The sequence below is a fragment of the Hylaeus volcanicus genome, chromosome 3 (assembly GCF_026283585.1).
Source record: "Hylaeus volcanicus isolate JK05 chromosome 3, UHH_iyHylVolc1.0_haploid, whole genome shotgun sequence".
In the NCBI taxonomy this organism is placed as follows: Eukaryota; Metazoa; Arthropoda; class Insecta; order Hymenoptera; family Colletidae; genus Hylaeus; species Hylaeus volcanicus.
In genome coordinates, this window is record NC_071978.1 from 25,042,833 (window position 1) to 25,057,303 (window position 14,471).

Consider the following 14,471-nt stretch of genomic DNA (forward strand, 5'->3'; position numbering starts at 1 on the left):
AGCCTTTCGTATAACCATACAGATGGCACAATTAGTTTCGCAATTACCCGCTCTCTAATTAAAAGATCTCGTCGACGACCCGTTGAAGGAAGAAAGGTAGGAAACGAGGCGGCGCCCAACGTAATTAAAAATTAATCCAATGCCGGGAGATAGAACCCGTTTCCTTACTCGCTTTTCACGCCAGCAGCTTAGATACCTGCAGACGCTGAGCAACATATCCGCGGAGAAGAACTCGACCATCATCTTTCCGCTGCCTGTGGAACTGCTAACGCCGTTCCTCAACGGCGGTTTCCGGGGGAACGTCAATCAGAACGCGGAGCAGGGGGACGCAAAGTCGGTTAAAGTTCAGTGCGACGTTCACTCGAACCTCGACAATCTTCGGGTGATGACACAGTAAGGTACGTGGAAATATGTAGAAGGCGTTGGCGAAAGGTGGTTTAGGTGACAGCAGATTTTATAGACGGATCTGAGGCCTCGAAAAGTAAAAATTTCATTTTTCATCGACGGTGTCTTTGATTCCTTTGAGAATGCCTAATACCTTTCTGAATAACTCAACGTGGAAAGAATGAATTTAATATCACGCGTATTATTACATAGAGGTACAATTTTCAACAGATATCGATCCTCGACTTATCCTCTCTATTTCGAAATCCTAACAACAAGAAACTTTGAGAAACGCTGCCAACTCGCGATATTGCTCGACATATCAATGGAAGGAAGCTTTCGCTCGCCTCGGTAGCGATGAAACGATGCGCGCGCGTCGAAAAGGAAAAAGACGTCTCGATCGTTGGACTTAAAAGCAATTATGGCGATATTCGAGTCGAGCGACTCGCAATTGATAGCTCGTCCCGCGATAAATAAAGGTGGATTGGGGGTCGTGGGAAAAGGAATTTCGCCAACGTCGAACAACCACGTCAGATTAATTGCACGGCCTTTGATCCAATTCACTGGTAAGCAGATATACTTGATCGGAAACCGATACGTGTGTATCCGTGCTCGTCGCCGTTCACTGCTCGTCAAAGCGCCCAATCCTTTGACCTAATTGCATTTTCGTACCGTGCAAACGGACCCGTTTCTGAGTAATTTCAAGCCGTTCGCCGAATTTTCACGCGGCTGATAAATGAACGCCGGAAGCATTCCACTATTTCTCTAACAAATCGTCGCTTCGCTTCGCTTCTAATCCCTGCGTAAAGGAGTCAAATAAATGTCCTCCCAAACATCCTCGCTCTTAGAATTTCTTAATTCATCTATCATTCGAAAGGATACAAGAAACGTGTTTCGTTTCCTTCTTCGAAGCTTCTTTAATTCGTACGAATGACCCGTTAATTTTGTTCTAGATTCATAATAGAATTTAATTCACGCTGTCTAATTAAACGCAGAGGAAGACAACTTCCTCTCGACATCGTTTGAACGTTCTCGCGGTCGGGTCTAGTCGAGATTCTTGCACGAACGAGCGAGTTAGCAGCCCGCGGTGCGTAAATAAATACCATCGTAGGAATTCGGACGTGCGTGCGGGTACTTGGTCGACTCGAGTCGAGCTTTCGTATCACGTTCGGAGCGAAACAGCGTGCCATGAAAGTACAGGAAACTTCGAGTTCAGAAAGAGTGAAACGTACGTGCCACGTCGACGACGTCGTCTTCGCGACGCGGTGGAAGTTACGTCAGCTTAATGGCGACAAGAGACACGGCATCTTTACAGAATTTATTTATTTATTTATTTAATTTTTTTTTTTTTTTTTTTTTTTGGAGTTCCACACACTTATACTGTGCACGAAATACGTAGATTTTACTTGTTTATTACTGGACTACGGATTTTATGCACTAATGACTTATAATTAGACTGCGGATATTTATGTATTTATAGGAAATTTGGATGTTCAAGAAATTACAAAATGCACATAATATGCAAGAATATAATAAACATTGAGAGTAAAGTTAATATTATAATATTTGCAGAGTAAAATAAATTTCTATTTGTGTTTAATTTTTGTAGGTACGTATACAAAGATTTTATTTTACATAAAGATCCGCAGTCTATTTATAGTATTATAGAATTATATTCCACAATTAAAATGATAATATCGATATTCCGTATTGCATAAGTACACGTGCCCTTCGGTCATGTTTACCATTAATTATAACGTGTACTAATTCGAACCCTAAATGCATAAAATAATATTTATCGCATTCTACTCGTTTGGTAATGGCTATTACGTTGGAATTTTCTTTATACTGACTATAAGTTTGGAAATGATTGTTCCTCGCGCCACAGGTGTGCGTTTAAGCGCTCGAATCTTACCGTAAAGTGTATTTGCTCCCATAAATGTTTGTTAACACTCAAAGATGGCGTCAATCCTTCGGTATCAAGCAACGCGCCTCCGGCGAATTTCTTTTCCCTGTTCGCGAAGCCACGCGAGTGCAACATCCGTTTTTAATTATCCGTTGGGGGGATAAAAATAACAAAATCCGTTTGCCACTGTCGAAAACAACCACTCCGACTGGCCGGGAACATTAAACCCTCGCGCGTACAAGAAACGAACAGAAAGTATAAATTTCAATTTTTTATTATACCCGCGCCGAGGGCGCGTTTCCTTCCGTTTTTAAACAGAACGAAATATCCAGCGCGTAATATATATGGAATGTTTTATAAACAGCGGAGGAGCTTTAACGTGGACTATTATTTGCGCGGAAAATTCTTCGGTGAATTATGAGGTTTGTTAGCGGCGGCCGCGACACACGGGCCTGGGATTAAACAGCTCTCGCGGCACATCGTTGCGCGAAAACTTGGAAAAAGTGGTTCGTTGGAGGCGAAAAGAATTCCGTGATTATCGCGACGGGTTCGAGACCTACGAGTAAATTTCCTGGTGTGCCGGAACGTTCGAAAGGGTTACGAGTACTAGCTTTGTCCATCTAAGTGATTCAAAAGGAATATTTTGATTTTTGTTTCAGATCAGAATCGCTATACTTTCGTGGCTTTCGCAAATTTGTCAACGTTACTTTCAAGACTTTCCTACCTGATGTTACAAATCTAATTCACAGTGCCATGCAGATCAATAGGATATGCAACTTTGGGAATTTACACTGTAATAAAACAGACTTTTTCGATTATTTCATTGTCTCCCACTAGCAATTTCAAGTTGTTACTTTTGGGCCAATATGTAGCGTCCAACTGTGACAACCCTGTAACCTTCATAAATTTGTACAATACAGTCAGGACTTATCCAGCCTTTACTGTAATAGGTCTCCCCGTCTATAAATAAATAATTTCGTTAATGCCAGATTCCTAATAAAAATTGAACAAGTATTCCAATACATGCTACCATTCCAAACCTCCCCAAGTTTACCTACCCTTAAAGAGGCTCTATCGAGAGCACCTACTCGAGAAGCGTCGAAATTACTTATAAAGACGTTTCCATCTCTCCTGGTCGCGAGTTTTCGAGGAAAGTTAATCGTCGCGTTGGTGGCAAACTCATCGCTCATAAGCAATCCGATGCGACCGGAGTCGGTCGTCCCTCGTGCCCGATGTTGCAAGAACGCGCACTCAAACTTTCGCGATCTGCGTTCGTGTTTGAGGGGAACTAATATTGAAGATCGTGATTAATAAACACGGTGGCACCACGGATATTAATTTCTTCGACTCAAATATTTGCCAGCCGAAATTAATTCGTAAGTACCACAGCGAGATGTCACGCGACCGCATGTAATCCAACCGAAGAAACAACCATCGGGACACACAGCAATTACACTTATAACCGAGGGAACCGATCGTCTACGAAGGATCCTAAGATTCTCTAAACCTTCCAAAGTATATCGTTTCTGCCTTCCACGCCCTTGGTATTTTAAACATCGAGGATCTCTAAATTATTTTAGAATTATTTTAACAACTCTCGCTATACAGTTTTCTGGCAGCAACGAAGAAATTTTAATCAAATTCCCAGTTACCACGCCGCCCTTAAAACGAAAATAAGCAAACTGTTCCCCTCCGATAACTGGGGATCCCCGTTTTAACTAGGGAATTTTATATTCGGAAGATCTATAATGAAACTCTACGTTCGTTTTAAATTACATTACGCGAACGGAGCTTCCGAAACGCGATGCTACCAATGACAACCTAACAAATACCCAGACTCTGTTTCCTCGTTACGTAACTTTCCCTTCAAACGATTCCGCTGAAACCGCGATTTTCCAAGGGACGAGAAACACTCGCCTGCCGGTTTTCACGAAATTTTCCGGTTCGCGGATATAATGGCCACGCGGCGGTGGTTGTGATTCACGGCTAATTAATGTCGGCCAACGGGTACGTCCCATTGAAGGCGGGCACACTGGTATTGTTGGTTTTTCAAACACGGGACGTTCCCATCCTCCCCTCCGGTCCAGGTTAACGCGGAAATGGCTGCTCGTGAACCGCGACCGTTCGCGATTTATCAGAGCACCGGAAACGAATTTCCCCGCAAGACACAGAATGCGTTTACAAGCGAGAAGGTCCTTTCAGGGAACCGCGTGCTCGAAATGCCGTTCCTCCCCGGAATAACTGGCATAAAGTTAGCGCAAGAAATTACGAGGTCCAATTGTGATCGTCGCTACCACAGGCGCGACGTTGCTGTTGGACCGTGCAAACTGGAATGGGATCGGCCGAAATGGTACCGGGACCAACAAGCTGCAAAGAATGGACCTCTACGATGTATGTGTATAACGTGAGAAGGAATTCGTCTTATTGTCTATCGGTTGCATTTTCATGGTAGAAACGCTGTTAGTTCTTAGTCATGCTTTGGTAGTAGTTCTCGAGCCTGTCGAGTTCTGCAGACACGCACCTTCGTCAAGAAGGGGACAAGTTGTATTTTGTCTTTTCTAGAATCAACACTTCCACCCCCTTTCTTTAAAATAGAAAGTTCCGACAAATTCAAGAATTCAAAGCACTCCGGACGTCTGACATACAATTGACTCGCTCTACTGAAGTCAAACCCTCCCAAATAAGATTTGAAAATGAGCATTTTCAAACTTCTGTGTACAGTTTTTATATACAGTATACGAATTATATACAATTACTTCTAGCATTATTCAATTTAGTCTTACTTAAAATAATCTTGCATTTAATTTAAATAATGTCCTTAAGACTAGTCGTTTGATCATGATAAAAACAGATTGGGAAATAAAACGTCGGTAGGTTTAGTGTTTAATGGAAACATATGCATTGGACAGAAACGCGACTCATCAGGATTTCTATTCCACTGACAATGCAGTTTGGAATTAACGACTTATTCGAAAAGGGTACCGTTATCGTACATCACAACCATCCGTAGACCTTTTCAGCGACCCCCAGATATTCACCATCGAGAATCCGGGATGGTCAAGCCTGAAGAGGAGATCACCTTTCTACTCAGAAAATATGTTGGGATTTCAGAGTTTCTGCAACGAATGCTTTAAACGCAACCCACGAATTCGCCGGAATTCGATAACTTCGCTGCCACCCATCCCTGGACTACCAGCTCGTTTTTCGCGGACGAGGACTTTCCGGTGATTCAACCAAGGAACAATGAGCATTGTCGTTGATCCAGGCGGGGGAATTCGCCTCTTTAATGCCCCGTAATTTCTTGGACGATAATTAGCAGTCGCTCGCACCTCGAATAGCGTCGGCGCTGGTTTACGATTGCAATTAAAAAATTTTTAATTCCGCCAGCGGCCCGTTTCTTCCAAGCAATGGCGACGTCCGCCGGGGGAACTCCCGCGAATATACGGGGGCCCTCTTTTCCGCGGTAACACGCCGCCGCCCTCGTCGGGGCAACTTTTCACGCCGTTCGTTCTTCACCGGCACTTATTTCGCTCGACGCGAGCTTTTCACCCCCAACGGGCCTCTCCTCCGTCGTTTCGAAACGAACCTAACTTTTTACGCGAGGAAACCGTTGGACGTACGCGAACGCGACACTTTCACGGTTTTGAAGCACGCGCTACAGCGAGGTTCGAGGGCCTGGTCGAGCGTGGAACAAGCATTTGTTAGGGAATTTATTCCGAGTAAACGGTGCACTCGACCCATCTGCGGTTTTTAGCGTTCGCTTAGCGTGCTTTTACAGCGCAGAGCATACAATTTTTTTTTTTAATAAAGAAGCAGTGCTTCCATTTAAGAACATTAGCAGAAATGTAGAGTACGGAAACGTATGGAATACGTGTACCAAAAGTTCGCTACCATCCGGTGCAGAAACTCTGAAATCCCCTCTGCAGGCACTCAGAATGCGTCAAAATGTAAACACTTTCCCTCCTGTTTTCTATTCGCGTTTCTAATGAATAAAGGTTTTTCGAAACCGAAGGCCAAGTGGTTTTTAGGTGCAATTACTTCGCCCTTCCGCGCTTCAACATGTATTCGCCCAGAACTGAGATACCGTACGCCAGAGAATAATTCCGTCGCGCGAAATTAAGGGATGATCACGTTCACCCTCGCTTAACCCCCGACGAAGACGTGACTAGCTAAATAATAGGAGGCTGTTGCCGTATTGGATCGCAACAAGCGATCGTCTATAGGATCGTTAATCAGGTTATTTAGCACGACCTAACCGCCACTTTGCCCTCTCGCTTCCGCGCATCACCTAATTCGATTCCACCTGAAATCCCCGGCCAGTTTTCGACGCTTCCTGCGCAGGATTCCTCCGTAACTTCGTCATTTAGAAAAATAGTCGGAAGAACAATTTGGAGAAGAACTACTTTTACTAAAGCTCGACGTGTTTAACGGTAGCTTTCACCAAGCGAATCTCGCGAAGAAAGCTGGACTTTTGTCCGCATAAAGAGACTAGTATTGCTTCGACGGAGTAGTGTTGCTTTGATAATGGATATAAACACGACTCAAAAATTCTTGGAAAGCGCACCAAACGTAGCGAACGATGAAGTGAAAATCCTTGAAATCTCCGACGAGCCTAGTTGATCAACGTGCAAGGGAAAATGTAAACAACTACCCTGCTTTCTAACAACGCGCGAATACTACGTCGAGACTGTTCTCTTCTGCGAAAATGGCAATTATTTAACTTCTTTGATGTTCCGCGAACTGCAAGGTTGCGTATCGGTGGAAAATCCTTGAAATATTTGAAATCTGCGGTATTTCCACGGGATGCGGACTGGGAACTGGTTTCCGCAAACAAGCTCTACGAAACCTCCTCCAAAAGAAAGGATCTGAGAGCACGCGTACCCTTCGGAGGGTGGTAGTTTCCATCAGTTCTTTCAGCTTTCTCAGAAGTTACCGCCGCCTGGAACGAGTACTCGAGGATCCACATTCATCGACCTTTACGAACGGTACAACGTACTGCTACAATCCCTACAATGCAGCTGACTAGGCATCGGAAAGACCCTTCACCGCTACCGTCAAAGGCGACTAAAGTAGCATCTCCAAGCCTTCGATCTTGCTCGACCGCCACAGATGGACGCAAACGAAACGATTCAACGAGTCAAATCATTGATATCGATACAAGAAATTAAGGATTAAAAAGATAACCGTCAGAGATATTGTACTATTCGATCTTCTGCCAGAGCTATCCATTAATACCGCAAGCGAATTATCGTTTCAGTTACGGGGTGATCTAACAGAGGTGGATCTAAAACTGGAAATAGAATTTTGAATAGACTTGAGCGATTTAATATTTCCGAACACGAAAAGTTGAAAATAAAATTTAAGTAAGTAATCGTGACGTATTTTTCTATATTTTTGTAAAGTGCAAAAGTGTCAAGTGTAAAGTGTAAAAGTGTAAAATGCATAATAATAATAACAATAAACCTACCAATAAACCAATAATAAACCTACGGACGTAACATTACACGAGTTCGTTCGTTTCCCTAACAACATACTCTCCACGTCCCTGATCGTCACGATATCAATCAACGAAACCACTTCCAACGAAGGCGAAGTTAGCAATAAATAAATCGATGCCAATGTAGCCGTCAAGGGGACGATTAATGTTTCATCGAGCGAACTTAGCTTCCAGGGATTTTTCGCGCATCCCCGCGGACACGCTCGCACGACCGAACGATCATTCTCCCGCGGATCCCGTACCTTCCACGTGCCGGGAAATACTTCTCCACCTACAAAATAATTTCTCGGAGGGATAGTCTGGAAATGGGTGAGTTATGTTGGCCGAAGTTTTATGTTTTCAACCCCCGACTCCACGGCCACCCTTGGCCGGTACTTCGCCAACTTCTCGGACAACGTAGAGCGAAGTGGATACGTGACCCGAGGATTCACTGCTAGGCAAAAAGATTCTCCGTGTCTGTTTTATCCAGGCAGCGAACACCAATTATATAAATTTAAGGCGGATGGGGTTTCGTCTGTGCAATGCAAATGAAATGAATATTGATAAATAAAAGGTCGCACCATGTGTTTCGCACTTTGTTTCGTTTCATTTGGTCCAATAGCTGAGAAGGTTCTGAGATTACAGTGTTATAGCTTTGAAACTAAGCCGTGTACTCCGATAGAGAAAAGTAAAGAAGACTCTGAGTGACCGTACTGAATTTTTACTTATGTGGCTTTTATACACATAAAGAGACCAGGGTACATAGACCGTGATACAGTGAAGACTGGATAAGTGCAATACTGGATTAGTGCAATACTAGATAAGTGCAATTCTCTCAAAGCAAAGTGTTAATCGAAGCCGAGACGAATGCCGACCAGCTAATTCTTACAATATGCATATCCAAACACATTCTTGTCCAAGCCATCTAATTAATTCTAGTAGATCTAGCAAATCAACTTCGCTCGCAAAGGAAACTCCACAGATAGAAATCTGATAAGAAATCTCCGTAAACCCAGCGGTAAGTAATCGTCCCTCGTCTCACCGCGAACGTAGCCATATTTCGTGCGATCCGTCATAGAGCAATCGTTTCGTCGTAGATCGAGAGGCAAGACAAGTGGAGGTATCGTTTGGAGCGCGTTCAAATTGTCGTGGCAATTTCGCGCGACCCGTCTCGCGTCACCGGTGCGAACTCGTCGCCAGGAGGGTTGTTGGCCGTGGAAAAAAAAAAAGAAAGGAAGCGCGGCTGGGGAGAAGGTCGACGGCCATTTTCATTCATCGAGACGGGTCTCCTCCATCGGAATAAATTATTGCCCCGGTCGGTGGACTGGCGCGGGAAAAAGGGGTTTTTTCGTACGTGGATACAGTAAGGTACGCCAAGCTATTTCGGCCAGTCGTAATTCATATTTACGAGCAATGGGAGTTACGCCAACTATAAGAGGCTGCATAATGAAACCCAGTGGCAGTAACACCCACCCACCCAGGTTTTTCTTTAGCCCCGTTTCAATTTTATTCACCGCCGTCGTTTTTGCCCCTCCGCCCTGTCTTTCGGGCCGCGATCCACCCTCTAATATCTACACCCTCGTTCGCGAATGCTCGAAACGATATTTCAAAGCTCGAAAAGCCCCGCGGGGGGCGAAAGTGTTCACCTGTCGCGCGAGGCGATTTCCTTTCCCCTTATTTATGGTGGTTCGCGTTTAGAAACAACGGCAATTTGCCTTCCACGGCGGTGGTCACCTGCAGACCCTACTTGCCTCGCAGGTGTCTTTCGTTCGTACCTGCTGGTTCGTTCGATCTCCGTGCGGTCGAAACGGGACACGAGCGAACTCCAATGCGGGAAATACGCCTTCCTGCGGAATCTATGCCGCAGCTGCGGAGAGTGGGGGCGAAACGGGGCCAAGGGTGGGAAGGGGTAGGCCCGTTTTGTATCGTTAATACCCGACGTAAGCTGTTCATGATTAGCGACGAACATATTTCTGGACATACAGTCGGTCCCATAACTATTCGTACCTTCTATGTTCATGGAAGAAATGTCAGGTTTCCAAATTAATTTTTCATTAAAAATATACAGAATGTCCACGTTAAAGCGGACAAACGCATATCTCGATAACTATTGACGATACGAAAAAATTGTTTAGATGTGAAATCGCGGGATACAATGGACTCTCTATTGTGGCGTAAAAGAAATTTATTTTTATGTTATTAATTTGAAAGGTGTGACGATGAAGTTTCGTTTTTTAAATGGAGCTATGAAAACGCTTCGAAATTTACTGATTTTCAGCGGAGAAGTCGCGATGTGAGTGACCGCGTACGACTGCTTCTATGACTTGTCACTCAAACCGAGACTGCAACGAGTTATATAATAGCATTAATGATTGCAAAGTCCTAATTGCAAAGGTATGTGCTGCTTTCCACGAAAAAGATTCATAATTTTCTAGGACTAATGCATAGCTTACTATGTACGTCAAATATTCAGAAATTATCGACATGTTCAAAGATTCACCAGAGATGCTTCCTTCTCCCGTCCGTGCAAGTAGAAGTGTCCGGCTGTGATCAGACACGACGACGTATTTACTCCTTCGTATTCGCCTTCTCCGATAACTACCAGCCGTACAGCAATTATCTTCCCTCCGTCCGTAGAGAAATCCAACAGCGCGATATTGCCTAAAAATAAGCGAGAACGTGTTATATTCTACGTCAGGTGCATTGGAAATAATATATCGTAGAAAATGAACCTTGCTAAATTAATTACAGATTTATACGCGTACGAAAAGGCGTGTAATTGCGATTAATTAAACGTCTTTTGAACGCGTTTCGATCGAGTCTCGTTGACGCGAATAGGTATAACGAACTCGTTTGAGCTCCGCGACGCAAATAAAATCGCTACTCGATAAACCGATTTAAAACGAATCCGTTCCGTTTGTCGTTAGGTCGAGCGCGTTATAATTTCACCCTTTGAGCGATAAACTTTCTTCGTTGTTTCAACGCTTGGTGAGTTTTCTCTCTTTTCTTTAACAAGGAATTAACGAGAGGTTTGAAGAGAGGTTTGAAGGTATTGTACAGGCGCGTGCGACCGTAACATCGTATGAAGAAGGATTTTATGTTCGCCATTTAGAGCCGATCTTTTGCAGGATTCCGTTTCTCTTTATTGAATTAACTTCCCGTCTCGCTCGCTCCTTTTGTTGCCGCTGGCCTAGATTCGAATTGCAGCGCTGGCGAAAGGGTACTCACGCGAATGCGAACGGAAATGCACGCGAATCATGCAGCTTCGATATTGGCCGATACAAACGAACCGGGAGGCGAGATGCAATCGGATGAATGAATTTCCTAACGAGAGAAATAAATTACAAACGTTTGAATAGAACGATTGTTCTTTGATTCGTATTAAATCGCGTCGCTGTTGTAGGTTTTCATCGAAACACACGGAATTTGACGAGAAAGTGTTTCACTTTTAGGAGATAACAGTGACACATTGCGCTTCGAAGCGTTTTCATTGAAAACAAGAGTGAGAGAGTTTTATTTACGAAGACATATAGATGCATCTAGTGGATCTGTCTTATATTTGTTCGTTCTTTGCATATCTCTCTTTATAATTCTCTGTCATCCCTATTGTATAGCTCGGGTACCTCGGGATTGCCAAACCCGTACCGTAACTACAATCAAGCACAGTTACAGCCCCTGAGAGCGAAAAATAAAACGCAACTATTAAAAATCTCATTACCTCGCATTCATTCGATATTTTTTTTAATAAAGGGATTAAAAACGCTCGTCAAAGGCACGTTGCCCTGGCAATTGACTTAAAAGGCAGAAATTAAAGATCCCGCTGACCAAAATTCATTTCAAAGTTCGGAACTAAAACAGGGAAACGAGTCACCCTGATTCTCCGCCCCATTTAACTTGATTTCAACGGTTACAGAGTTCCGCCAAGGGCCAGAAAACGTTCGAGGGACGCCGCTTGCCGAAAGTTTGTTTAAAGTTTCGAACGGAAACTCCGAACGACACGGTTATACTTCAAGTTACAGCGTCCCCCCTCCCACGACGTCCTTGCGAAAAGCGCTTAATTACTTCAACTTGACGGATAAATAGCATCGTTCGGAGGCTTCGACCACCGACAGCGATGAAACAAAGACGCTGAGAATATCGCCGCATTCGAACGCGCTAATGCATCGCGAACTTTATTAGCAGCATCGATGATGTCTGACGCGATACGGGTCGTTCTACTGTGAAATCGGTGGAGGGAGCTTCTTTATATCGAAGCGTAGTTCAGTGCAGAGAAAATCAGGAAGGATTTAAGTCATCGCTTTGCTGTTTTGGGGAATTGTTTAAGAAATACAGAGGCTCGAATTTGGAATTCTCACCGATTTCTAGAAATAAGATTATCTTTAAGAATTTTTATCTCCGCGAGTATCGAGCATAGACGCTTCGATTTTTGTTTTGTTCCAATCGTAAGGGATCGCCCTGTTCGATAATTTTATTGTTCTACTCAAAAACTCACGTTTGCCACAGCGATAATTTCCCAAATTTGACATTCTTCCCAAATTATATTTGATCAAATATTCACTATTCGTACCAATCGATTTAATTTGGGGGGGGGGGGGGGAAAAGGAGCATCGTTTACACGGAGAGGTAAAGCACGTAGGGTCAGGACTTGAACAGCACGCTGTCCGATCGATGATTAACGCGTTCGGTGGGTACAATGCGTACAGTCCGATTATTGATATTTCGAGAGATCCCGTTTGGCGTTAACTCGTTCCACGTGACTCGGTGGCAAGCACACCGCTAGATTACGGTCTAGCTGGAGGAACCGCGCGAACGGTGAATATGATAATAGCCTGCAGGAATGTTGCGTATCGATTTTGAAAATTATCATGCAAACAGGCTGCCCCGGTAATAGGTTAATTACCGGTGCCAGCCCCCCGTTAAATCCCGTTAGTGTATATCATTTTCGATTCCAGCAGCTTTAATACTTGCATTCGGTAATATATCCCGTGCAAACTAATTACGCGATCGTTACGTCTAATTCCGCAATTGTGCACGCAACGAATTGCGCGAGTACGCGTAGCTGATATTGGGAAACGCGTTGCAGTTCATTTTTCTATGCAGAGCACATTGGGCTGAGCGTCTATCAGGTGAAAGATCTTCGAGCTGCTTGCGAGGGGGTGGCGATTACTTATTTTAGAATAGTGGCACCATCTGTTGGGGGGAGTATCAAGCTTTGATTGGATGGATCGATCGTGACCTGGGATTGGTATTCGAGGAATTTTGATCAAACGAGTTGGGAGATAAAGAGAAATACAGAATTCGATATGGAGATGAGGAGTAAAGCAAACAAAAGTTACCTGTCTATGGTAATCGAGCAGAATATCCTACACTTTCTACACTCGGTACCTTAGAGGCGACTAAAATGGCAGTTGCTAAGGGTAGTTGCCAAGGGTTACTGGATCTACATTCTCAGGGGGCGGTTTCTGAGACTATCCACAGTCGATAACCGTCCACGTCCCACTGTATAACCTAACCTACACAAGGATACAGCTGGAAGTCTGCTCCCACGAATATTCCTCGAAAGTTCGTCAAGTTCCCGCCGTTATCCCCAGATAGTAAGTACAGTTCCAGTACGTTATCAAGGATCAATAAATGCTCGCGATTGAAACGTGCCGCAACCCCGCCGCAGCCGCGAGTTCTCCTCGATCGAATTCTAACCGGGAAACGAGGAAGTGCCAGTTGAACCGCTTCCAAACACTCGATTCTCTGAATTTCTACCAAACGTCGAGTTTACAGCGGAGGGCGACTACCCCGCCAATTGGGTTACCGAGCTATCGAACTTTTTGCGCAATTACGATGGCCATCGTTTTTCTTTCTTTTTTATTGGCGATGAGTAATAATTTATGCCACCGATACCAAATCTGAAACTCGTAATCGCTGGGTAACTTCTGGCTCGGAGAAATCTGGTTGAATTACTAGACCTCGTACGAAAACATGATATCTCTGTTTTTAAAAAAGTGAACAAAACAATTCACAGCGCCGCACTGTGAATATTCGTACGATACACCACCGTCCTCAAATGTTTTCTCTGGTTGGCCCGAAGTTAGGTATTACTATTTGTTTAGGCAATCGTTGTTGGGTTACGCAACCGTCGCTGAAAGTCATATCGAAACCACGAGATATCTTTTTAGACCGCGGTTCCGCCATGTTCGGTTTCCGGGCGGATTTATCAGCGAAAATCGCGAACACAAGCGAAAGCAGGTATCAAAACCAAATTTTCTGCAACTTCGGCCGACTCTAAGTTTCCTCGATTTCGGTTACCAGAGTATCGTACCCGAGACAAGCGTTGCTTCGGGCTATTCGATGAATCTTCCGCCAAGTTATGAGACGTCTCATCTCTCCGCGAGTTCGTGAAACCTTGCCTTCGGCTGGTGAATGCGATTCGCGAGTCAACGATGCTCCGATCCTTTGTTTAAAGTCGCGAGCCCGAGGGAACTGTTCCTGCACCCAGAGGCTCTTGTTCGCTCGCAATCGGTAGTTTTGGACTCGCTATCGAGTACATTTCTTTCATCCTTCAAAGAAGAATTAGTCCAACTACAAAATTTGTAATTAATCACGAATGTGAAAGTTCTCATTGATCCTACAAAATTGGAAACCCGTTCGGTCTTAATTCAAAGAATTCCATTTCACCTTTAAAGGAAGAAATTATTTCGTGGGCATTTGTAA

The 14,471-nt window shown here is 44.1% G+C and overlaps 1 protein-coding gene across 13 annotated transcripts in view; it reads left to right on the forward strand.

Moving 5' to 3' along the window:
- LOC128874008 (band 7 protein AGAP004871-like) overlaps positions 1-3,273 on the forward strand; it is a 249,293-nt gene extending 246,020 nt beyond the window's left edge. For 12 of the 13 annotated variants that reach the window (XM_054118206.1, XM_054118204.1, XM_054118203.1 and 9 more), the window contains 2 exons: positions 185-398; positions 2,950-3,273. In XM_054118206.1, coding sequence (XP_053974181.1) covers positions 185-397 — 213 coding nt within the window. In that variant the 3' untranslated portion in view covers position 398; positions 2,950-3,273. The remainder of the gene's footprint in view (positions 1-184; positions 399-2,949) is intronic. The other variant, XM_054118201.1, reaches the window with a different exon arrangement.
- Positions 3,274-14,471: the final 11,198 nt, after the last annotated feature.